This window comes from Rhea pennata, chromosome 3, assembly GCF_028389875.1.
Source record: "Rhea pennata isolate bPtePen1 chromosome 3, bPtePen1.pri, whole genome shotgun sequence".
Taxonomy (NCBI): domain Eukaryota; kingdom Metazoa; phylum Chordata; class Aves; order Rheiformes; family Rheidae; genus Rhea; species Rhea pennata.
Window position 1 is genome coordinate 58,321,982 of NC_084665.1, and position 26,481 is coordinate 58,348,462.

At 37.1% G+C, this 26,481-nt stretch overlaps 1 protein-coding gene across 1 annotated transcript in view; it reads left to right on the forward strand.

Moving 5' to 3' along the window:
- Positions 1 to 6,708: 6,708 nt before the first annotated feature.
- ESR1 (estrogen receptor 1) overlaps positions 6,709 to 26,481 on the forward strand; it is a 181,855-nt gene continuing 162,082 nt past the window's right edge. The window contains exons 1-2 of the mRNA XM_062573729.1: positions 6,709 to 6,733; positions 13,704 to 13,762. Coding sequence (XP_062429713.1) covers positions 13,714 to 13,762 — 49 coding nt within the window. The 5' untranslated portion in view covers positions 6,709 to 6,733; positions 13,704 to 13,713. The remainder of the gene's footprint in view (positions 6,734 to 13,703; positions 13,763 to 26,481) is intronic.

A 26,481-nucleotide genomic window follows, 5' to 3' on the forward strand; every position in this document is an offset into this window, starting at 1 on the left:
AAGTGACTGCTTCCTACGGCTTAGGGAGTGCACAGTCACATAGATTAAGATCTATCTGCCTGACCCTATAAAATTTGTCAATATGTTCCTGTTGGCTTTTTTTTTTGATGACTTATAATAAAAGTTTTTTCCCTTTTTTCCCCTACTCATATTTTAATGGGGAGAAGTCCATTGGCTGGATGAGGGCTACCTGAAATTTAAAAGGAAACAGAATGTACTAATTTCTAAAACAAACAAACAAACAAAAAAGGTTTAAAGATGTATTAAAACATAAAGAATGTGGTTAAGGATAAATTCGATGATAGATAGTGCTATTTTGTTCTAAGAAGTAGGGCTGAGAACAGAAGACCCTCGTTTTATTTATCCTTTGTATTTCTCTATTGCCACAGGTTTTTGCTTTATGTGAATTTTTTCAAGAGTGTATTTACTGAAAATACTTAATACAGTGTATTAAGCTAGACCAGAGAGGGAGGTCCTTGAGTTCTGGTCTTTTTTTTTCCTCAAATAACCTTCTCAGTGGTATACACATGCTCTATACATGGTTTGTGGAAATCGCATCTGGCTTAGGATGTCTCCATAACTGGAAATAGGTGGAGGTTGGGTGAGTACTGGGAGAAGTGACTTACACACTTACCTGTTCTTATTCTTTGCTAAACATCTGCTTTCGGATAGTGTTGGAGGCAGGCTATGAGGTGAGGCAGATGGTTGTCTGACCCAGCATGGCCTGACACACTTTCTACCTGGTGGTCATTTTTCCTCTACATACAGAAGGCATAATTTGCTCTAAGCACTGGTTCTAGTGGTGGCCCAAAGCGACATGAGGATCAGTACAGCATGGCATATTACTAATGTTCAGCCGAAAACCTGCTTGCAGTTAGGTGTGAGCAGGGAAAGCTCAGCTGTAGGCAGCCAGTTTTGTCTAATCTTCAAAATGAAAATGAATTACATAGCTTCAGGAGCTATGATAGCTTCAGTCTGTCAGGAGGAAGGGTATGGTAGAAATATTTTCATGGCATTATCTGACTGCAAATATATTGTCCAGATCTGATCATTATAAACAGAGTTTTGGCTTAAGCAATGAAAGTGTATTCTTACTTAGGAGTTTATTCTGCAGTCTTGAATTGGGTATAAAATAACCTGGTCTCTTGCACAATTTAGCTTTCTTCACCTGCATCCCAAAGATTTAGATGTTGTTTGATATTTGAGTAATATGAGTAATGATCCATATGAGTAACGGATCTCTGGAAGATCAAGATAGCGACTTTGAGCATTATTATTTATTTTCTTGGTAGCCTGTACTGCTGAACAGATGTGATGTAGTTGAAGTGAGCAACTCTGTGCTGTCTGAAGACTGATAAATGCTGATTTTTACTGGTTCCTGGCTCATGCCCATGTGACTCCTAATCCCATGTAGGAGAAGGGTTGTTGCCACAGTTGTATTTCTGGGTGATGGTATAAATTTTCTCCATTATAATCCTCTTCAGAGAAGTCACAAGAATTACTGTGGGCAGCTGGAGGAGAAGTTGTTTTTTTATTTTGTTTTATTTTTTCCCTCTGGATAAGGATCATAAAGCAGGGCTCCATGTTCATGGAGCTTTTGTATATACAAAAAATACACATGTATGCTCTTGTGGGTGTATATGTGCAAGTGATAGAATTAGTCTATGTCTTGTATATATTTATACGAGTGTATGCTAGAATTCAGTCCTGTCCTGCATAGATGCAGTGACCACCAGGGAAATCCAGCCTTGCACAGAGAATAATAGAATGAACATACAGATTACCTGAAAGCAGTAGCTTTTTACATCCCTGTGATCTTTTATCTATTCCTTTTTACCTCCTCATATCTTCTCCTCAATTAAGATTTTTTGCTTATACATGCTTTCAAGCCATACATATACACCTGTTTTACCTGTGTTCTTTTATGTCTGCCAAATCTTTTATTGTATTTGCCAGTGAATGTCTGACTTCTTTTGAATTAATTCTTTTGAAAAGAATGTTTCTTTTGGTTAGAAATGGGTCATATCAACATGTGGATATTGAATAGGCCTCAATTTGCTGCATGTTTCTCACTCATCATGTCTCTTTTTAGCAGGAAGTTACAATGCAGGTTTCAGCTTGATGAATTCAGATAGATCATATGTACTTGAAATACATGTATCAAAAGATATTATAAAAGTTAATGAAGACTAATCAACTTTATATAAAATTTTTAAGCTAGGCTCTACTCTTGCAATGGTATGCAATTTTTCATTAGCACATTCTCTAGTTTATATTAAATATCTTATAGAAATGAAGACATTCCCTGTTAAATTACTTTATTTGATGAAGCTCTGACTCATAATGTATATTTCCAGCGTAACATTTTGCTCACTCACCTTCATAGCCTATCTCTTGCAAAGATTGTATGTTTATAATTTTACAAAAATTCGATCTATTTAATCTATGCCTGAAATGGGTACTTACATTTTGAAGTACTAAAAAATCACTCATGGCTTTTAACAGTGTAGGCCTCTGGGTTTTTTTCATTGATGGCAAAGTGATTTATGGATTGGCCAGATCAAATAGTAACGTATTTCCTGGAACATCAGTTTAATGATAGGAAAAATTCTCACAGTTTATGTATAACTATGTTCCTGTGGAAGACAATGAAGTTGGTTCTGGTTTGGAGTAAAGTCTTGGCTATAAAGAAAAAATTATTCTGTAGTTAGATGCTTCGGATGTAAAAAACATACAATGTAAATCACAGAATGGTTGACGTTGGAAGGGACCTCTGGGGATCGTCTAGTCCAACCTCCCCGCTCAGCAGGGTCACCTAGAGCATGTTAGACAGGGTTGCATCCAGGCAGGCCTTGAAGATCTCCAGAGAAGGAGACTCCACAGCCTCTCTGGGCATCCTGTGCCAGTGCTCCGTCACTCTCACAGGGAAGAAATTCCCCCTCACGGTCAGGTGGAACTGCCTGTGCTTCAATTTCTGCCCATTGCCTCTTGTCCTGTCACACGGGACAACTGAAAAGAGTTTGTCCCCCTCCCCTTCACACCCTCCCTTCAGGTACTTTTACACATTGATAAGATCCCCCCTCAGTCTTCTCTTCCCCAGGCTGAAGAGGCCCAGCTCTCGCAGCCGTTCCTCACAGGGCAGGTGCTCCAGCCCTCTGATCATCCTTGTAGCCCTACGCTGGACTCTCTCCAGTAGCTCCATGTCTCTCTTGTCTTGGGGAGCCCAGAACTGGACACAGCACTCGAGATGAGGCCTCCCCAGGGCTGAGTAGAGCAGCAGGATCACCTCCCTCAACCTGCTGGCAACACTCTTCCTAATGCAGCCCAGGAGACCACTGGGCTTCTTTATTTTTCCAGGAGGAAAGGTATATAATCTTTTCTTTAGTTATGTACCACTACTTGGTATTTTCAATCACTGAAGGTCACTAAATGGTTTTAAATATGTTACATGGGGCTGGTGTTTTGCAGGAGAGCAGCTTGTGAGTAGCTTATGTATGTTAGTGTTTAGAGCAGATGTATCACCAGATACTAGTAAATTTCTAGAGATTTGTTGGTGAATTTAAATAAATTAGGGGACCATCTGTTACACAGGCTTATCTTTAGGCTCCTGAAGGCCAATCTTAACACCAGGATTATTAGAGTTTGTTCAAATGGCTATGGATTATAGTTATACACTGGAGAGATGAAATGAGTGATATAATTTACTCCTGCTTTGTACGTCTGTTAAGACTAAAATGCTTAACTAATTTTTCCTCTTCTTTTAGAAATGAACTGGGCTAATTTGAGTACATAAAGAAAGATGAACAGATTATTAATCTATTTTTGCACATTTTTGCTGAAATTTCCTAAAGATTTTACTGAAAATTGTTCCTTTTAGGACATAGAGAAACTCGGTGATAGTAGTTTTTTAAAGCTGATGGAGAAACTTCTTTGAGGACATATTAGTATTGTGAATTAAAAGGGGTCACAATATTGTGTTTATATCTGAACTAGCCTGCTGGCCTTTCTATTTTGCTTGCAAGTATTTTATTAATTTATAAATGAGACTCTTACAAAAGGGGTTCAATCTAGTTATAACTAGGGAAGTAAGTTGAACTTACAAGTACAGCTTGAAAAAAATTACTGGTTTCTGCTACCTCAAGAATTAAGTTGGCCAGTAAAGGAGTAAAATAAGAACATGTTTTTGACTCTTTTCCAGAAAGAATGATTCTAGTGACTTAAATCAGTAAAATTATTCCGTATAGTATTTAATTTTAATAGCATTCTTCAATAGGTTCAGAACTGATTTTTGATCATTGAAATATACTATCAGGGCAGGGATAAACATGGCTATGTTGAGTGTTAATACAGCTAGGGGAAATAGGTGTGTAGAATAACACAGACCTAAAGCCACAGGTGAATGCTTGCAGCTGTTTAAACAGATGTTGTACTCTGATTCTAACATTGCTCACCTTGTACTAGACCCCAGCATTTACTGACTTTCTGTTTTTAATCTAAGGTTCTCTCTTCTGTCTGAGATATGATGTACTGCTTTCATGCCACACTTTTCCCCTGAAGGGGGTGTTTCTTTCCCTGCATTGACTTTCCTGTAGTTATTTGATTCATTGTCTTTGTAGGTTTGTTTTGCTTATAATTACTTTTCCATCTCACTAACTAGCTAGTTTTATATTCTAGTATGTTTAGCCCTCCTCCTCTGTTTTACAGCCTTCATAATTTCAATCTGAAAAATGAAATGTGAGAAAATAGAATATCCACACCAAGATACATGTTTGGCTGCAAAAGGGTTGCTGAGATGATTTGCAGTGTATGTGGGACATGCAGTGAGAATACTCTGAGAAGGCTTTAATTTACACCTATCTAGACCTTCTCTAAGATATGCTTAGGTACACCAGTGTTACATTTAAAATTGATCCAAGAAATGATTTTTCATATAGACCCTTTAAATCAATGAACAGTACATAAATTACATAAAGTGTACCAATTTCAGCACCCCAATACTCTTCTTGTAATCAACAGAAAACCTTCATTGACTTCAGTTTTGCCGCATGATCTGCTAAATGGCAAAATTCAAGTTACTTAAAACTTTTCTTGAGACCACAGTGATAAAAACGTGTACCTGATAGTGTATGAGGTGATACACACTGATATGAACTGCAGATTTAAAAATGTACTTGCTCAAGAAAAACATAAAATTAATAATATTGCAGACTTTGTAACTTTGAAAAGTTTTCCTTTATGTTCAAATAATGATAGCAGCTCATATGTATTTTTCTATTCTATCACTTCAAGTCAATATTCATGTTTCCTTTCACAACTTCTAATAAGAATAGGGAAGATAAGACCAGCCTTTTCATGCTACCGTGATTAGGGGGAATGCTGTCTCGTTTGTGAAATGTCCAGTGTAAGTCTTGAGATATCCTGTAGAATAAGATAGATATTGGTTATGTAAAATCAAAGTATCTTAGTTGAAAATATTCTTTAATTTTACACATACAAATAAGTGTGTGTGTGTGTGTGTGTGAGTGTACTGTGGGAGTCTGCTGTGAAGGATTTTGCTTTGTTTTCTACCTTTTGTTTTTATCCAAAAGCCCTTACGAGCCATTTGCTTTGAAAGGCAGGGAGTTTCAATATTTTGCAAGATGGGGGTGATTCCATTAAAGGATTAGAATAATAAATTCTTTGCTGCCTTTGTTCTGTTAGTGTATTACAGCATATTTCTCTTCTTCCTTTATCACAATCTCCTTCATATTGCTGTCTGTATTTTTCAGTAAAACCTCCCTCTACAATAACTGTCAAGACATGCATTAGTGACAAGTAGATGCTTGACATTTAATAAACATAAAACCAGAGTAACCTACTTTAAAGTAAACTGGTAAATGGTGAAAAAGTTACTGTTACAAAAGTTAATGTGCATATTTCCTATAATCCAAACAACAGTACTGAGCTGGAATTTTATTTTCTAAAAGCTTTTAAAAAAGTAGAATTTATGCTCTGCTGACTAGGATAACTAAACAGCAACCTCAAAATCAGACAACATTATATCATTACATGGGACTTGCATTTGGCCATAAATCAATCTGTACAGCTTTTGCATCGGATTCTTTGAACCTGCTCTTTATTTATAACTTACAGATTTATAGTGCATGTTCCAACAGTCTGCAGATCTGCAACTGTATTTTGTATTTGTAAAAGAATTGAAAATAGTTTTCCAAAGTAAGTGCTTACAGCTCTCCCAATTATGTTAGGAACATATGCTTTTTCAAAAGTTGCTTCCTTTCTTGATACAAACAACTATAAAAACTGCAGTCTGAAGATGAAAAAGATTCTGGTAGTGGAAGTTTATTTTTAAATTTTCTAGATCATATTTTCTTTCAAGGTCTGGTAATTTTTTGAGATTTATTAGTGCAGTTACCAGGTTTAGTTACATACTGACGTGAGCTGAGATTTATAGCAAAAACATTTCCCATGCGTTGAAAAGGCGACAGATACCGGTGGCTGTAAGGTTCAAGGCATCGTCCATTTTTCCATACATGACAGATTTGCTTCTAAATTTATCACCTTTTGCTAGTAAAGCGCGTGATATTCTGCCTGTGATATGTGTTTTCTTGCAAATGCGCTTCTGGTTCAGTTTCCTCACTACTGAGACTTTTCTATTTTAGTTCCCTGGGTCACATGATCTTCCCAGCCAGTGAGAGCCCTGCAGAAGTAATGGCAACAACCTTCTTGGATAAATGTAAGTGAAAAAAACTCTTGGATTTTTTCAGTTTCTGTCCCTCACACTCACTTTAAAATGCTGCTTTTACCCCCAAATTTGCTGGGCACACCTAGTAATGCCCATGGAAATGTTTAGAAGGGTTTTTTGGTTTGTTTTGGGATTTTTCCTCTTTTTCTGACGTTACTTTTCCTTACTATGTTCCTTTTTTCCTGTATTCTGCAATGTAGTTGAGAAGCCTCAAAAAGCAGCAGAAAACAAAACAACTGCGCTCCAAGGGTTGCCTAAACTCCCGTTTAAGTTTAATAGGGAATATTTCAAGCGTAGCAGTACTTTGTTCAATTTGTGTTACAGATGGTGTCAAAAATCCTAGCTTGCAGTCCAGGAAGAATCGCTCCCTCAGCCAAAATCGATCCCTTAGGTAGGGAGACAACAGTAAACAAACTGATTTGAAATCACATGATCACGTCCCGGCCGGTTGGCTGGCGCCGAGCGATTAAACGAACTCAATTAAAAGGCAGGCGCATCCAGGCGGCAGCGCGCCGCGTGCGGGGGAGCTCACGAACGAACAGCAATACTGTACGGCGATCTCGGCTGCTACTGGGTCGTAATTACAGCGTCTGATATTTACAGCATGTGCTTGTTGAGATTGGTCGTCTTCTTCCCATCTCCGAGGCTGTTCCTGGTGCAATGTCAGTGTCTCGCCTGTCCGTTTTTTTTTTGAGACAGTGTGTAAACTCAATAGGCAAAACTTACCTGGTAATTACTAGTGAGTAGTGTTTTTGTGTAGTGGACCTACTTTTTTTTTTTTTTCTTGGATAAATATGACTTTCCAAAACCCCTTCTCCTCTATAGTTAGATATAAATACCTTGTTTTTCCTTTTGTATTTCATTTTTTCAAATTAGAGATGCTGTCTTTGTAGACATTACATTACATTTACATTTCATTTTCAAAAATCTGTTTTAAATTGGGATCAGTATGTGATACATGTTTGCTTCTTACAAAAATCTTGGAATTTGCATACAGTTTGAGAACAAGTGTTTGTGAAACAGACCCAGTGAAATAAGTTGGAATATTTTGGTTTCCCTTCTCAGCCTGTAGATTGGACCTCAAGTTGCATCGCCAATAGGTGCAGGGGCTATCATTGCACGTCTTTTATTTTTTGTGTGTATTGCTGATATATGCCATAATCAGCAGGGATTAGGTGAAAGACATGTCTGCTTGAAACCTTTCTGATATTTTTGCTAAAAGTCGATTGTGAGTAGAGAAATTTCACTTAATGAATTTATTGAAGTAGAAAGAGTAGCAGTGAGGTATGTTGTTTTTTCAATCCAGTTCCTCCCTTTGTCATAGGTGAAGAAAGAAAATTCTGTGTTCAGGATTATGTGTTGGTTGAATTGCTGCAACTTAAATATTCCTACTCCCTCCTGCAGTGTCAGAAGCACAACAGCATCCAGGTGTAAATACCTGACTCCAGGTACCGAAACCAATTAGAAATAAACAGCCATCTTCTCAAATTTAGGAGCCAATCTTACTAGAATTTTTGTTTAAAAGTTTAAACTGTTCTGTTGGTTGATAAAGTATTGCATGGGCATGAGAGGAGACCGTTTACACTGCCTTAAAAACATGCTTGTTCATAACATGATAGAGCAAATTCTAATTCAGTTTGACATAGCTAGCTTTGCGTCAAGGCTTTGTCAAGTCCAGCCTGCCCATAACTGGAATTTTGAGACACTGCCTTCAGAGCTGGAATCTGTGACGCTTCCTGCAGTTTAGCACTAGGGCTTGTGAGCACGACCCCCCAGACTGATAGATGTGCCATTTTTTCTGTGATAATCAGAGAAATCACAACCAGGAAAATACAATGAATTAAACTAGAGGATCTGCATTATCACTTTTCTTGGGTTTTTTTTGTGTACTGGTTTATTCTTGCTTAACGGTCTTCTATATTTCTTAAACATAAGAAAAAACTTCTTTATTCTTTTTTTAACCCAATGGGCTGTGGCCCTGCTCTGAGCAGGAGTTAGGCCAGGTGCTCTCCAGGGGTCCTCTCCAACCTCAGCCACTCTGTGATTCTTTGAAAAACTCCCCCTGCAATTTGGAGGGGCAGACAACGTTGTTAACTTGAGGGGAGATCACAAGTCGCATGTTGATCTGAATCTTAGAATGACACTCTCGTACTTTAGACCTGATCACTTTGCTGTCTCGAGTCCGTCATTAATCATTCCTTTGGAGTGATGGCCACGTATGTCTTGCTGGCACTGTCTCACGCAAGCCATCTGACATGTCACTTATAAGCAGCTGCAAGCAGTGAACAGGGTTTCCTTTTCCCCTCTTCATCCTGGCTGTTCAAAGCTACTCTTGATCCTCTGGGCAGCAGATTCTTATCCCATTTCTTCGCTGCGCTGTCTCCTTGGGCACTGCTGTGCAACACGCAGAGCAGGGAGGAGCCCTGGAGAAATGAACGTAGCCATTTCTCTCTAGCTCTTCATGACCGTAAGCTTTACCGTCTGGAAGCAGTTCCAGGGTGGTGGAGATAACACTGGAGACGGCAGCAAGACGTTGGCAGAAAGAGGATGAGGAAAATAAAGGATGAGACTACTGCAGGAAAAGCATAAATAGGAAGTGGAGGGTCAGAGCCCATGTGCGCTAGCTTCTTATAAATGTCTTATCGCTGTACTTGAACGCAGTATCTTACTGTAGTAAGGAACCTCTGGAAACTGAGGGAGTGATACAAGAGCTTGCAAAACATATGCCAAGATGTGTGAAAGGAAGTGAAGAAGCAAATGCCATGGAAGTCTTTAGTGGCTGCAGAAAATTTTAAGCCCCAAACCCATATAATGTAAATGGAGTTGTACTCTAGCAGTCTTGTGACTGATGCAGGGAAACATGAGATGATTTGGCAATAAATAAACCTACAAGAACAGTAAAATGTGAAAACAAAGTTTTAAATGGTTTTATGTTTCTCTCTATATATGTATTTACACACACACACACGTGTCTATAGAGACACATACACAAAAAAAGTAAAATGTACTTGCCAAAAATTAAAGCATAGACAGTTCATTTAATTCCACTCACATTGACATATAAACACGAATTTTAAATTAAAATACCAAATGGTAATAACGTGACTTATGTTTAGGGAAGGTGATTGTTATCTTTTCTGCCATAGTGGTGTAGGTGATGATTTTGCTTAAATATTGTTTAGCTTGATGAGACCTAAATACTTTCCCTCAATGACACTGTTGACACAAAACCAAGTTGGTATTACTGTGAATGAATTCAAACTGGAGTGGGAAATGGAGAATCTCATGGATGATTGCTTTTCATCAGTGCAGTTTGGTTCAGTTTTCCAAAGGAAGGTGTAGGCTATAAGACATGTCCCTGTTTATAAAAAGTGCAGTGAGTTTATAAAACAGGTTATGGGAGGCAAAGGCTCGGTAGCAAGGATTACACTCTGTGACTCAGAATCTCATTTCCATTATTGCTAAATAGTGTTACTGGAATTTAAACTCACTATTTTGTTCTGAATCAGGCACAGCTTAAAAATATGACCATATTTTTTTTTTCACCAAATTATTTCACTCCCCCCCCCCCCCTTTTTGGAGAGCAACGCTGCAGATGAATGTGAAAGAAATTCATGCTGTACTTTTCTGTTGAAGGATATGAGCATTTGATTTCTGCAAATATACTGTGATCCTCTTTATTCATTTTAGGAAAAAAATAACACATTCTGCAGAGCCAGTATCTGTAACAGCTCAGTTTTGTAACATTCAGCTCATGCTGGAAACTAGTCTGAGGAAGAAAATAAAACTGGATGATAAGATTTTTTAAAAAATACAAGCTATTAAGCTCTACAAGATTTATTTATTTATTTTTGGCAAACACTTGCATATTATAACGTTTCAGATTTGCAGATCTCTTTGATCTGGAAACCCCCCTTTTTTCTTTATGGTCCTAAGTTTACTTAAGTAATTTCATTTCTAATTCTCTGGAGCTATAATTTGGGTTGTTTCTGCTATCTTTTTTTTTTCTCCAATAGTTTCTGTTGTTACCACTATTTACTGCAGAAGGTAGATCAACAAATAAAAGGACAGACTTTTATCAGTTTTCCATTTAAGACACTGAAGTCTAAATGATAAAAGTGATTTTTTTTTAAGTAACAATCTTATTTTTCAAAAGTATATTTTTGTGGGGGTTCATCTATATTTGTACTAGTGTGAAAATTTTACTAATTATCTTGGTGAAAAAACCTACTGTTAAGAAAAATATCCTTTATCAAGTGGTTGACTGTCTTAAAAAAAAATGAATCACCGAAGAAGAAAAATCTATGAAGATGTAAGTCTAGAATTACATAGATATGTTTCAAACATTTTATTTTTTGGAATCCAATTAGATTTCTGTATAAAAATAGTAGTTTTGTGTTTACTAAAATCCAAATAGATTTCATTCACAATTGTTACGGCTTTCAATAGCACAGGAGTGCGTTCTGCATGAACAGTCACAGGCCAGATCTGTCCAGATAGTCTGTGGACTATCTTAACTCTCTGCTTCAGTCTTATATCTTGTATGGCAGCTAAGTACATTGTGAAGCCAAAATTGCTACGATTTGAATTTGCCATTTTTTTTCAAAGCTGTTGCCTTGACATCCAAACCCAGAGAGAACTAGAATCTGCTTTGGATGTTGTCTGGTCTCTGAAAGTTTGTGGATAACTCTAGGTCAACTGCTTTATACTTTTACCTTGAAAGTTCTTCAAGTAGAGATACAAAAAAACAGACATAGTTTTGTAAACAAGATCACGGAGGGTTTTTTCATAGTGTAAATAAGTGTTTCATAGCTGGGTCTCATTCTATCAGTATCACCAATTTTGAGGTAATGGACTCAGTATTTGTGGGCTCACCTTGCTATATTGTTATAAATCATTAACCTGGTTATTCCTTTGAAAAATACCATAGATCTCAGACTATACCACTGCTCACTACATGAATATACCCACAGCCGGTGCCACACCACATCCCCACTGTCTCAAGAAATCATTCTGCTTCTGCTTGCATTAACTACCTCTGGTTTTGTCTGCAGGGCTTTTTCAGTTCAGTCGTTGACATCTTGCTTTTGGATATGAAAGTAGTACTGCAGTCTTGATTTCACATGGTTATTAGAGAGCTGATGGCACATTTTACAAGAGTAAGGAGTGATATATTTCTGTCTCAGCCAGTGTGACTGTTCTATTTTGTCAGCCTAAATTCATCTTGCAATTTGAACTGGATACGTTTTGGATGTATTTGCCTCTTGTCCTAAACTGTTGCATATGTTACTGTTTCCTATCAAGCAGCTCTTTTGCAGCAGGCATGACTGCATTTGGTGATGTTTCCATATATAATGACTGATTACACACATATGTTTGCACACAAACATGTGCACACACACATACTCTTTAAAGCAGGCAGACATTAATGGCATCACATAAATGCAATTTTACAATTACATGGCACGTGAATCTTATGAAATCATAATTATTTCATTAACACCTGATTTGTTTAGGTAATCTTCCTCTTGATAAAGCATTCCCTGTTGCTCAGTGGCACAGTTTTGTATATATCACAAACAACAAAAGAGTAATTTAGAAAAAAAATTGTTGGGAAGGTTGGCACATATGTGATAGAAGATTACTTTCATACTTTATTTTGTCACAAGACAAAGGGCTATTTTTAAAAAAAATATTGAGTTGTTTTCTTCTCTTATGTCTTCTCTCTTGAAACCTAGCAACACGAAGGATGTACTGAAAAATACTAGATAAAGCTGAGTCAAGAGAGACTCAAATAAGAAACTTTATGAACAGGTGGTGAGTCAGTTGTGATTTTTTTAAGGGAGGAGAAACGTAAGTAGTAAAAATTGATTTTTCTTCCCTAAAGGATGAAACTGAGGCAAGTAAGAAAAACCACGAAGCAAATTTTGATCTTTGGTAAATGAGATGGCTGAAACCCAGAGAAAACACTGGACAATTCGTTATATTCCAGGCAGAATTTTTATGCTTGGGAAGTGTATGTGTTACGAAATGAGCCGCTATCAGTTGTCCGTTCTTATAAAGCCCTTCAACCCAACCTGCTGCCTCTGTAAAATAACTGGGGTGCTCTATTTTAGCAAACGGTGGACTGTTTGAGGGGAAAATGCCTCCTGCTTGGATATTAGCATAGGATGGGGCCTGTTTGTGCTGCTGTCCTGTCCCTCCCGGGTGAGTTTGCAGCCGCCTGTGTCTGGCGCCCTGTGAGCCTGGAAGCTCTGCGGCGGGGGAGTGGGGGCCGGGTGTCCCGGCTGGGTGGCAGCGGCACGTGGCTGCCCCTGCAGAGCGGGCTGGGCCCTGTCACGCACGTAGTTTGAGACTGTGCAAAGGACCAGTTGTGGGTTCAAACCCTCATGTCCCCATCAGGGGCTGAAGTGTCCTTGGTATGCCTTTGGAGCTCAGATTCTAGCTTAATTTGCCCCCAGAGGAATCTAGCTTACCTGCTCCCCAAGTGCTCGGCAAACCAAACCAACCCGACATTGGGGGAATCGCTTCAAAACCTTACTCTGGCACTGATCAAAAATGGTAGCATAGACACAACTTGGTTTCGTTAACTGACGGCCTTCTTTGTGCCAGCCAACTAACCAAGCACTGATTTGTTTCAGCACTGAATCTGCTTCAGCTAGTCAAACCAATGCTTGCAAAAGACCAGGCCTTCATTCGGGCCCCTGTATCTCTACACGTAAAGCCATCGCTGCTGTCATAGAAACATAACCAAAGAGAAAAGCAGGCATTTTTGATAAAAGCGGAACATTCTTTCTCTCTCAGAAAAATACCTTATATCTAATTATATCTCTAGTGATAGAAGGGTTGTGCACATGACTGAGTTATCGTTAGTTATCTCCAAGGCTTTCTGCGTCCTCTCAATCTAAAGGGAGAAGCAGAAATTTCCTATGGCATTAAGCGGAAATTTATTTTTGTGTAGGTAATGCACTATGACGTACTCCTCCAAAAATACAGTCACCGTGCATCGGCTACATGCTGGTAAGTTTCTGCTTTAGTTTAGCTTATTGAATCCAATCCAAGTTGGGCAGCTAACTCAGTACTGAGCTGTCATAGCAACCAGATTGTGTAATTTGTTCACAGTGCTTATCCACATTCGTCTTAAACCCTAGTTTGGCTGTTTTTCCTTTCTCTTATGGACAGGCTGATCTAGAGCTTCACTCCTCTGACAATTTGGAGTCTTGTAATTTCCATCCTAAATTTGTTTTCAGTGAATTATTCTTCTGCCAGCTTTTTTCCTTTGGCTTAAATACATCTTTCACCCCTTGGTGTTTATGCCCAATGTTGCATTTATAGAGATAGTAGTCCGATTCCCTCTCATCTTTGTTTTTTTTTAGTCTACATAAGCCAAGTTTTTAGCCTCCATTTGTTTAATATGTTCTCCACTCTTCAGAACTTTATTGAATTGCAGCTGCAATTCAATTTATCATCTAGTCACTTAATGTTGTAAAGTCTTTTTACAGTTCGTTGCCATTGGCTCTTAGCTTTACTATCCTAACTTCTACCATCAGAGAACTTTGTTGCCCAACTGTTATTCCCCTTTTCCAGGTCACTTGCAAATATATTAAATAGCACTGGTACAAATAAAAAGACTTCCCTCATGACCTCCCTCCACTGAAAAAAACCCCTAATCATTAGTGCTTGCCTTTATGTCCTATTTTTTAGCCAATTATTTAACTCCATGGGGACCCTTCTATAGCATCTCACTTTCTCTGAGTATCCTTGGAGCTTGCTGCACTACTTATGGAAATCCAAATAAATTTAATTATTTCCTTCCACATTTGTATTGACTCCAAATCAACTTCCTTTTACAGAAGCTTCCATGATGACTCTTCAAACGTTGTATTTATAGATGATCTAATTGTGTTCTTGGTAGCAGTTTTTGTCAGTTTGCCTGATAGGGAGATATCTGGGCACCAATTCTTAGCTACCTTAGATTTACCGCTCCCTTCCTCTTTCTTTCCTGAATCCTTTTTGAAAATTGGCATCCCATTTTGCCTCCTTCCTGTCTTCTGATACTGACAATGTCACCCCTGAGTTCTTCTAAAACTCCTATGTGAATACCAGGTGGTCCTGGTGACTTTTTATTCTCTTTGTTGGTTCTTCTATAATGCTTTCATTTCAGACAGATCCTTCAACAGCACCCCTTAAGAAAGGTTCTGTTGTATGAATTTCTCTTAAGGTCCTCATTATGAGCATGGATGCAGAACTTCATTTAATTTGCCTGCCATAGGCTTACCTTCTCTCAGTGCTGCTTTTATACCTTTACATGTCAGCCCTGCAGACACTCTGGCAAACTTCCTGATTTGCTGTGCTTAAAACAACAACAACAACAACAACAACAACAACAACAACAACAACAACAACAACAACAACAAAGCCTGCAAGTTACTTCTCAGGCCTTTTGGCCTGTCCTATTGCATTTTTACATTTAATCTGCCAGATTTTTATTCTCTCTTCAATTGTCCTAAAGACAAGAACTTCAAGAACTACTTCAGATAACCTTCCTATATTGGAAGTTAACTGTGTTGCCTATGTTTGTTCTGTATCACTCAGTTTATTCTGTGCACTACCTACAAGCATTTTGCTCTTCTGTCTGCACAGTTGGTAGATCCTTTCTAACAACTCCTTTATTTCTATGCAATTCATATTTTTCTAATCAAATAGTATTTTAGGGGATTTATTGGCTTTGCTTGCTCCTACATAGATACTGTAGGATACAGTATCCATACATAGATTTAAGTACATTATGACTGCCCTTACATGTTTGCTCTTTGGTAGCAACATTTTGCACTAGGTCCTTCACACAGAGGACAATCAAATTAGTGTCTGCTTATCTTGTGTGTTGCCCATTTAGCTGCTCCTTGAAGCATTCTTTTACCGTGTCTGAAGGTTTCATTTTGCAGTTGTGCCCTAATGTGACAGATCAATATGGGAGCAGTTGAAGTCTACCAAAATGATTTACTTTGACTCTGAAGTTTTGGAATATATAGCCAATCATCAGCTACAGCCTTCTCAAAGAAATCAGGAATAGCATGGGCATACTGGCTGTTCCTCTCAGAGCTGGATTGTTTTAATATGCTAGCTTTTAAAATGTATTCTAGCTAGTACTCTAGCTTTTCAAAAACTTCTTCCTCTTCTTCCCTAAAATAATGTTATATAGCTGAATATCCCTCTACCAAGTAAATTTTTTGACAGCTACATTTTCTGTTTCTTCATTCATTCTAAATATACCCTCTTAAGTTGTGCTGTATTATGCATCTCCTGTGTTATATTCTATTAATATATTATGTTCTAAAATAGGCCAGCTAAATATGCCCTAGTGATTTTATTTTATTAATTGCTGATATATTATTAGCTCAGATCTTTTCTTCTTTTCTGAATACCTTCCAATCTGACAATATCTTTCTGCTTTATGTGGTGTCCAAGTTACTGAACTTGATATGCTGCAGCAGAGATTCTGTGTATTTGAAGAATGTGTAGCCACAGTAGAAAGAACTCCACTTCTTCCTCGTGTGCTTGTGGCCATCTGAAGGAGCCAGAAAAGCCTCACCATCAATTAGACAGCCCTCAGCCTTGGTACCGTTTAGATTCTTCACGTCTTTGTGTGCTGCAGTCTGCCTCAAACATGTTCTTCTCCCCTTGGCTCTGGTTTCTCTTGGCATCTGTATGGAGTGAGGACTTTCAAGAGACATACCATGCAACATGTCGTTTCTTCTGTAGCATTGGCATTATGGAGAATTCTCACAATATGGGCGCAAGCCCTTTGCAAACTTGTTTTCAGAGATTACATACTTGAAAAGAACTATTCTGATAACCTGGGCTGACCTCCTGTGTAGCACAACCTATAAGACCTCTCTGAATTATTTTGTTTTTGAAAGTATATGTGGCTTAGGAAAAAGAAGTCCTCTTTTCTGAGAAGCATAGAGTAGTTTTCTAATGGCCAATTATCTGTACTGTTAAAATGTGCTATTTATGTCTGGTCTTTATATGTATTACCCCGTAGACGTTGCATTAATGAGAAATAGAGGCAAATGTGACTCTCCTTTCGTTATTTCCTGACTGAGCAACATGCATGAGGACTATTGTGGCCCCATGGCCATGGGGTAACGCTGACAGCTGGTGTTAGCTGACTGCCCCTACTCCAAATCTTTGTAAGTTGCTTCTCCTCAGTCAGAGCGCTCTGTCCAGCGAATGGCTTGAATTTTTTGTTCCTAGGTATGCTCGTATACTTAACTATGGTGGAAATTCTGCTGTTTGCATGAGGGCAGGTTATAAAACAATTTTTTTCTATCATTAAAGGCATATTATTCCTCCAAACATTGCATTTTCTATACATCTCTGTGGAACCCCAGTAGGACATGCTTGGAGGGTCGATGTTTCTTTAATATGTGATAATTTATTTTGTTTCACATTTTTACCTTAATCAAATTGTCAGACTGTTTCAGGATTTATTGAAATCATAATTAATGTGCAGAGGAGTCATTGGCCAGCTCTCGTAAATCTTTCAGGAAATTTTTGGACATGGTAGATGAAAAAATTTAATATCAGTAATTGCTGGTTAACATTCTTGTGAATTGTTACAAGAATGGAGAGTAGTACAGTATCATCTGGCTTCTCCTCCAGAACAAAAACAGATTTAATGAAGGATATGAATGCTCCTGTGGTGTTTTTTTTTTCTCATCACTCTTATTGAGAATACTAATGTTTTGCCTAAGAACTCTCACCTGGGAATGATTTACCGGAAAATAGTCTGGTGCTAATAGCAGGATTCCTTTCTTCTCCTAAATATTTTAGGAAACTGCCTTCATTTCCTTAACTACTGCCCATAGTCTTCTTTTTATGTCACTTTGTTTCAGTTTTTAATTTTCTAGAATTCTTGAAGTAGTGTCTCATACTTGGTTCACTTTAGGAATATATTCCCTGCAGATACTTAAGCTTACAATTATGATTTGACAATCTAAAGTTTTATTACCTCAGACTATTACTGAATTTATAATTTTTCACTTGTTGTTCAGTCTCTAACCAAATTTGATTTTCTCCCCTTTTTTTTCCTTGAACAATGGTATTTTGTTGAATTGTAGTTTTTTCAACAGCTAGTAATGTATATGTAAAAAAAGGTTTTTCAAATTCTGTTTGTATTTTCTGGGAAAGTGCTGTCTCTAAGTGCTAACTTAGCTGTTTTCAGGTCTGTGAATTTGTCCCTTTTAAAGAAGAAGGGGTATGTATGTGTACATAACTTGTTTGTAATTGATGCTATTTACACATTATTGCCATCAAATTTCTATCATTTGCATCCATGTGATTATAGACACTGTAATTAAATGATCGACTCTTTTTTTTTGGTCAAATGATAAGGAATTTCCCTTGGTTTGGTCCAGCCATTTTTGAATTGAGAAATTATTGTGTATGATCTTTAGAATACTCAAAGATTCATTACTAGGATATATTCCTCAAAAAGAAGCACTCACTGTGGTCTTCTGCTGGCCTTCTTTCTTTCTTTATTGCTCTTTCATTTGTTACTATTCTTTTCTTCTCAGTTTTTTAATTCCTCAGTCTTGCAAAGCATATTTATTTGTGGTGTTCCTCATATATTTAATAATATACTTGTTAAAAACATAAGAGCTTTTCTGGACATAGGCCACAGTCCCTGTTGCCTTTTTTATTAGCACTTTTATCTTGCTTTTCACTTTCTTATCCTTCACTCTTCTTTTTATATTATTTCCTTACCTTGTCTACACATCCCACATCTCTCATGCAATTTCCCTTCTTGGCTTCTCTCCCTAGCCCTCCCTTTTCATTCTTTTCCATCTCTCCTCACAGTTTCTGGCTCTGAAGAATGAGTTAGAGTTATGTTATCAAAGTTACTATTCTGGGCACTGTATTCATTTACAGTGTCTTATTAGTATTAAAACCAGCCTATTGTATTGAAAAAAATGACTATACTTTGAAGTGATATGTACATCAAGAAAGATTAGGAATGCAATAATTAATGCTTTTTTTTATTTCTTTCTTTCTTGTCCTTCTTTCTAGTCTAACTCCTGGGTTATAATACTGTAATTAAGAAAACTATGTAGATACAGTGATTGATGTTTCCTTGATGGGTTCCCCTTCATGGAACTGTTGATGCTGCTGTCCTAAAAAAGCAGTTGATGGGGGCATGGAGGAATATTACCAGTGAAATGAAAAGCTAATACACAAAATGCACTCATGGTTCTGCATTGTCAGAGTTTATAGATTCTTGGAAAATCATTGAGATTAATGAACTTGAAGCCATGAACCTTACCCTCTTTTGGTAAACAAGAGCATTGACCTTATTTGCTAGTTGGTGACAGTTTCTTTTCCTTCCCTTTGTTCTCCTCTCATTCCTCCTTTTGCTTCTCCTTTCCCATCCCTACTTCTTCAATCCCTTCCTCTCTGCCTCATAACAGAACTGCTCTGTTCATCCTAGATGGGCTGTTAAATTCAAATAGCAAGATCTCTCCAAATTGCCAGCTAGCTTCAGAGGATGTTAGTCGGCTTTGGGAGTCATAGATTAAAATAAAATAGTTACAAAAGGACATGCTTGTTTGCTCTCAGCAATTGTCTTCACTTTTGCTTGGCAACCCGAGCAGGAAAGCTGATATGCAGTTCTGCTGAGGGCACGCATTTCAACAAAAAACTTCATTGCCTTAGTTGATACAGATGTTTCAGTCTGTGGGGTAAAGACACTTCCCCAGTGTGTTATGTTTTGTTTTGTTTTTGCCCTGTGGGTTAGTTTATAAGGTAATGTGATGCACAGCCTAATCAAGACATACGGCCTCCTCCATCCCAATGAAGGATTTCTTGCAGACTGCTGGCAAGCTCTTTCCTTCTGCAGAATGTAACATAGCAAACGCTTGTGAAGAAAACCTGAAGCAATGCTGCCTGACAAAAAAGTTGTCTTTCCCCTGGAGGCAGGGTGAAGTAAAGGAGGAATTTAACACTGCTACTAATGCTAGCGTACAAATCCCCTGCCAGAGCATGCTCGAGCTTTGCCTAGGCCAGAAGGCATATTCAGCTTTGCTGTAGTCAGTTGTAATGCCCAGACTGGAGCAGTGTCAGATACATGTTTCCATGCTATTCTTCTTGAATGTGAGTTTGCAGCTGTCGCACTAGATGCATGGTTCAGAGGAAGCTCTTAACATTTAGTCTCTTGGCTGATGATCATTCTACATTTGGCTGATGACCATAATACTGACAGTCAACACTTTTTCCCTTTTGCTTATTTTCTTCTGTCATTATCTGTTTTATCTTTTTGTTCCTTTTCCCTCCAGATTCTAGCCTCTGCACTATCCTTGCATTCTCTCTGCAGCTTCTTAGCTGGTGGTGTTGTCATGAGTTGCCACCCTCAACTTCACTTTCTGCTCTGCATGCATGCTGCTCCCTGACTCCTTCATGGAAGGTCCTCACTCCTTCCAGTGACAGGGGCTCTTGGTGGCACAGGCCATTCAGAGGTCTCCCTGAGGTGTGCAGCTACCAGCTCTGCAGCAAATATTAGTGGTGGGAAGGTTTGCATAAGTTGTCTTGAGCAGGGAGGAGGAGCATGACCAGAATATTTTTAAAATATTCAGATTTCTCAGATGATGAAAAAGCATCTGAATTTTCCCCCCAATCTTAAGTGGCTCAGGAAATTTCAGTTTATTTCATGGTTCAGAGGTAGTTTTGATTACAGAAGTATTTTCAGATTGAACAAAGAAGTTGAAGGGAGAATTCAGCTAGATTTAACAGCCCTAAATTTCTGCAGCTTATTCTCACTTCAAAGTAAGTCTAACTGCCATAAAATCTGTGTCAAAGAAAGCAAACACAAAGCTGTGATGTCTGTAATTATCTTTGAAGTGATATTTTTTCTTTGGAGAAAAACTGCAGACTTCTCTGAGTCTGACCAAATATTGAGAAAGACTTAGGTTTTCATTCTATAATGAGTATATTCATATTTATGTATATTCATATAAAAATATTCATATATATAAAATGAATGTGACATTATCACAAAGATAATATCATATATCAAGAAGTTCATTTTGAAGAGGTACTGCTTGCTTCTCTCTCCCCCTACTCTGATACATCTTTTATTTCAGACCTGAAAGTGTATTTTGCTTTTGCTCTGAAAAGGTATACTCAAACTGCTGTGTTCCTTGGATATATTAATTTAGTGTAGGTTTCTATATATTTTACTTATGTGACTAAAAGGTTGCTCTTGCACCTTAGAGTGATTTCAGTATAGCTTGTTCAGCAAAACCCTATGAGCTGGGCAAATATTAAAGACTAGTTCAGGCAAGTGTTTCTAAACTCAATGACTCAATCACTATGATTGCTACTCCTGCAGAATCAGGCTTCAGACTTCGCACAGATACTTTTGTTGACCTAACAGTTGTTACATGAACTATTAGAAAAACAGACATAGGCAATTCCCTGGCGGTTGGGGAAGTGGGAAAGGTGGACAGTGTCACTCGTTTAGTACCTTTCACAGATTTTAAATTGGCATGCTATTGCTGCGCCTGTGCACGCTCTCCTGGTGACACCGAAGGTCAGAGGTGTATAAAGAGGAAGCCTTCGTTCTTTCCTTTACAAAGAAAGATCCCTTCTTTCTCATAGCAGAAATTTGATTCATGAGCACGTCAGCTTTTTTTTTTTTTTTTATATATATATATATATATATATATATATATATATGTATATATGTATATGTATATATATATATGGGCAAATAAGGAGGCTTAGTATTTTAACTGAATTATTCATTAATTCAGTAGCAACTTGTTTCTAAAGGTGACTGGAGACATAGTATTGTTGAGTGTAAAGAGTCTGAGTGCTTATAAAATCTGGCCCAAGAGAGACATGCTGTCTTTGTTTTATTTCTTACCTCTATGTAAACCTGCCAGAACTGGAAAATTAGAAATGGTGAGAGTACAGAAAGGGACAAATGGAAGACATAGCTCTTCACTTCGGAGAGGGGAGGAAGTAGAAAAATTGCAAATATTTCAACAAATGAAAAAAAAAAGTTGTTATATTTGGGGAAGAATATCAAACCATCACTCAAGTTTACAGTGGACAAAATACTGATTAAAAAGACAGGTCCTTGGTATAGTGTGATCTGGATAGTTTGGTTATTTTAGTTCAAACAAACAATTCATGTTTTCTTTTGGCCACAAATAGTGATTAGTCCAGAAGCAAAGAGCATAGGCTCGTCCTTACACACTGTGGACGTCCTGCATTAACAAGGAGTGAAGCAGAATAGCAGCAGGTCTATAAGGCAGGACAGCTGGTGCTGAGGAACCTGACCTCTGTACTGTCGGTGTTTCAGAGGATTTTGCTTTGGAATAACTCTAGTCTGGCCCTGTAATCCGGGCTACCCTTTATTTGTAGGAGAGCATTCAGAGTGCTCCAGGAGAACATCTTCTGGCTTAGGTTCTACCAAAAGGAATCTGGAACATAAACAGTGACAATTTATTGGTTTGTGTATATGAACAATAATTTTATAATAGAAATCTCCTTAAGATAGCAGGTGAAAATATTAAAGTCAAAAAACCTGGACATTCCTCATTGCCGTGTTTTTTCTTACTTAGGCAGGGGTAGCGCTAGATAGCTGTGATACAAACCTTACTTAACGAATATTGATAGATTCTTTAAATGTTCACGCTGATGGCGTTATAGTAATGCAAACTATTGCTGTCTGAGTACTACTGGGCCCAGTTGTTTTATTCACAGATAAACACTTGCATGTTTTTACAATACGCCTTCAGTTAGTTTTAAAGGACTTAAAGTTATTTGAAAAAAAGTTTCTGTATCAAAATTCTCCACAGATGAGAGCACTTGCCGTACAGTTTTTCTGAAAATTTTCATTTCATTTTCATTCTCAAATACTGAAATTTTCACTGAAAATTTTTCTTTCCAACCATCCTTGCTTGTTTTTTCCCTGCTGTTGCCTGTTCGTTTGTCTAGGTCCCCGTAGCAACATCTTTTACTTATGGAAAAATAGCAATGTTTTCTGTAGTCTTACTGTGATTCAATCAGAAATGAAATTTACTTGACAAAGCATTTAGGTTTTCAATGCCACTATTTCTTCTGTTTTCCTAAATATTCCATATCAGGCTGATCTACAAATCTTTCATTTGTCTTTTTCATCGTTGTTACTGCAACTTTAGTTACAATTAAGAATGTAGAAAAATAGTCATCTGTATATAGTAGCATCTCTATCTCTGGACTTGATGAAGGAAGTCTCCTCCTTATATTTCCTCCTTATATTTTGTACAATCGTATATTATAGTTTGCTATCTCTAGAGAAATCACTTTGCATCTGCGGGAAAACTATATGACAAAAAAACCCGCTCAATGACAGTTCACGGTTCTCTCATTTCTCTCTTTAGAAATTCTCTGTAACGAGCTTAAATTTATTTTTGCAACAATTCCCTTAATTTTGGAGGCCAGGGGGTGCTATAGGTATATGCATTATAATCTATGTAAGTTTAGCAGTCGCTGCAGAAGCCTCATAAAACTTACTGTATTTTTTATTTTACAGTTGTTCCACATTCTAGGAGTTTTGTTTCTTAGGTAAATTCTTTCCGTGGCAGAAGCAGTGTGTATGCGTGCATGTTTTGACTAGACTTCACATAGGTCCTTGGATTTCTGTTATCGTCTATATATGTGAATCTTACAATCTGAGTGAGTGAATGGATAAAAGGAGCTCAGCCCTGGGAGATGATGAACCTTACCCTGATAATGTGATTTCCTTTGTTAAAGAGCAAGGACATGCAGTATGGTTTGAAGTAGGGGGCAGGCATTTTATTTCCCATATACAACCCACTTATAGAAATATATACTTACATATGTATTTGCACTGGGGTGATTTTGAAAAAATAACTTTCTCAGTTGAAGATTTACTATTTGAAAACAAGTTTTCTTCCATTTAAATACTATGCAAGATTAAATTAATTCAAATACATATTCTCAAAAGCAGTTTAATTAGTCAGAAAATTGCTATTCTTTTTCTTCTACTCTGATCATTCAGATATATATAAGCAGGAAGGAAATGTATGAGTCTAATCAGTTTTTAATAAACTGATAACACAGTGTACGTGAATGTTCATATAGCCTGAGTGCAAAGGAGACATCAGTAAATTCACAGAGATCATATCAAATCTGTTTTTCTTTGTGTGTTAGAATGATGAACTAATAATTGATTAGACAGATGGCTTGTGGGAAGTAAGCCCTGGGCCAAGGTTTTTCAACACCACAATGTTTTCCCAGAAGTGGTTATTTGAGACTGTACAAATTAAATCCTAGACTGTAGGTTTTAATTACCATTTTATTGTAATTTATGAATGCTTGTTCTATTAATATTTTAATAACCTTTCTGCAAATCAGGTAAACTGCTTTCCAACAGTTGGTAAAATAATTTATTTCCCACTGCCAGCAGTGTAGAATAAAATGCAGGTATCGGTCCTGTCTCCAACTTGCAAGTGAGCCATGACTGCAGACACATATAGCGTATGCTAGTTTTGTGTGCATGTGTGTGTCTGCATCTCTGTGTGTACACCTGTGTGTATACATCTGTATTTACATAAAAGCTTTTATGATGTTTAAATTTGTTTCAAAGGGACCTATACAGACTTTGAAGGCCTTTCACATTTATAAGAAAATTATTTTAGGTGCGGGGGTGGGAATTGGAATTGAATTTATATTTAAAAATAATAAAGGGGAAAATATTTTGGTTGCTAATAAGAATAGCCTTTAAAATACTAAAATTAATTTACATGTTTAAAAATGAATGAATTACAACCAGTAAGACCATGGATGAAGTATGTGAATTTTGATATTGCAGGAAAAATAAGTAAGGCAGTGGTTTCATATTATGAAGGGTTTGATATTAAGGCTGAGTTGACATATGCATGCCGTACTGACAGTGATTCTCACAGATTTACTGTGTCACCCCTTTAGTAGTGCTGGCACACTGTCTATTGAATTGTACTGTAATCCAGATCAGGAAACTAGTCAAAAAAAAAAAAAAAAAAAAAAAAAAAAGAAGTATGTGTATATATGTTTTCTTTAATCCTGGATCAGAAAACCGTACACCCCACAGACAGTTCTTCTGCCCCAGTTGAAGGAGTTGAAGGAGTGGCTTGTGATTAAGAAGGAGCTACCAGATTTTTTTTTTTTTTTTTTTTTTTAACCACTGCAAGTCAAGAGGAAGTTTTGAAGACATTTTGAAAAGAATAGTGTTTGTTGCAGTTACCCTATAAACATTGCTTGCCTTCCTCTTTCCTCTCTACATTTATTTTTGGAATGCTGTTATGTATAAGAATAAGGAAGATTGTTTTTTCATCCTATTTAATATTTATTGGCAGATATCACAACACTTCTTAGTGTGTCAGACAATGTCTGTTGGCACACATTCCAGCAAGTTGCCTGGGAAACCATGTGTTTTCTACATTTACATTAAAGTATTTTCTCGGCTGTGAAACTGTATTTTAGAATATCAAATTTAAAGTAGGCATAGATAAATATACTTGATGCCTTAATGCTGCTAATGAGAGAGATACTTTTAACTAACTTATCAGTGACATCTTCACTAGACAAATACCTAACATCAAAGAACAAGCATGAAGACTGCAAAATTTTTAAGAACTGCTATGGAAGCCTTAATTTAAGTTTGTTGTGTATGCATAGTATATATGATCAAGTTGTCATTACATGATTGCATGACATTTCTTATCATAATATTTCTTCTTCAGGCACAGAATACAAGATGCATAACTGATGAAGTATTCCGTATTTCATCATTATTATGTAATGTATAGGAAAGTCCTTTTTTCATCTTTGGTTTAATATAACACACAATTCTAAAATCACCGAGGCCAAGAGGGCAGTATTATTTCTAATTTAGAGATGGTGAACTAAAACAAAAACAGATGAGATAAAAATAGACAACCAATATTAGTAGGATTTAGAGACATTTTAGACCTTATTTTTCTTAGGACTTAGCATTTTAAAGCACTTTATGTATACAAATCTGAAACTGAGGCATAAGTGGTAATTTTAAGTTCTCACCTCCTCTGTAAATCAGACATGATTTCTTTGGTTAGGTATTCTGAAGGTGAAGATGTCACTGAAAATAATTTAAATATGAATAGAAAAACCCTCTTTGGGTTTTCAATAAGAACTGATAACACAGGCAGGAAAACTGAAAAAAATAGCTATGTTTTATAATGTATTTAAGTATGTATTATATTACGTATGTATTAAGTACATATGAACTAAGAATTTCCCTATCCATAAATATGGATATGGATGACCAAAGGAAGGTGAAATCAAAACTCAGCTGAGTATACTTAAATTGGGAGAATCAGATAATTAGAGAGAAATTATTCTTGTTATTCCAAGCCTAATATTTTTATCATATAGCAAATTGTAAATATTGCAATTATATTGCAATATAGGAATATAGGAAAACAGTGAGTGGTTAACTACAACATGGCTTCAGTTACATGCTGTGCTTTAGAATGCATTTGATGGAAAGAGGAATAAGAGAGAGGTGGTCAAGAGAAAATGAATTAAAATGAAACTCTGATTTATCAGAAGTAGATTGTGCCAGACTAACCTGATTACCTTTTTTGTGATAGTAGATTTTCTAGATGAAGGAAATAGATTTCATCAATAATAAATGGATTTATTCACTTGGA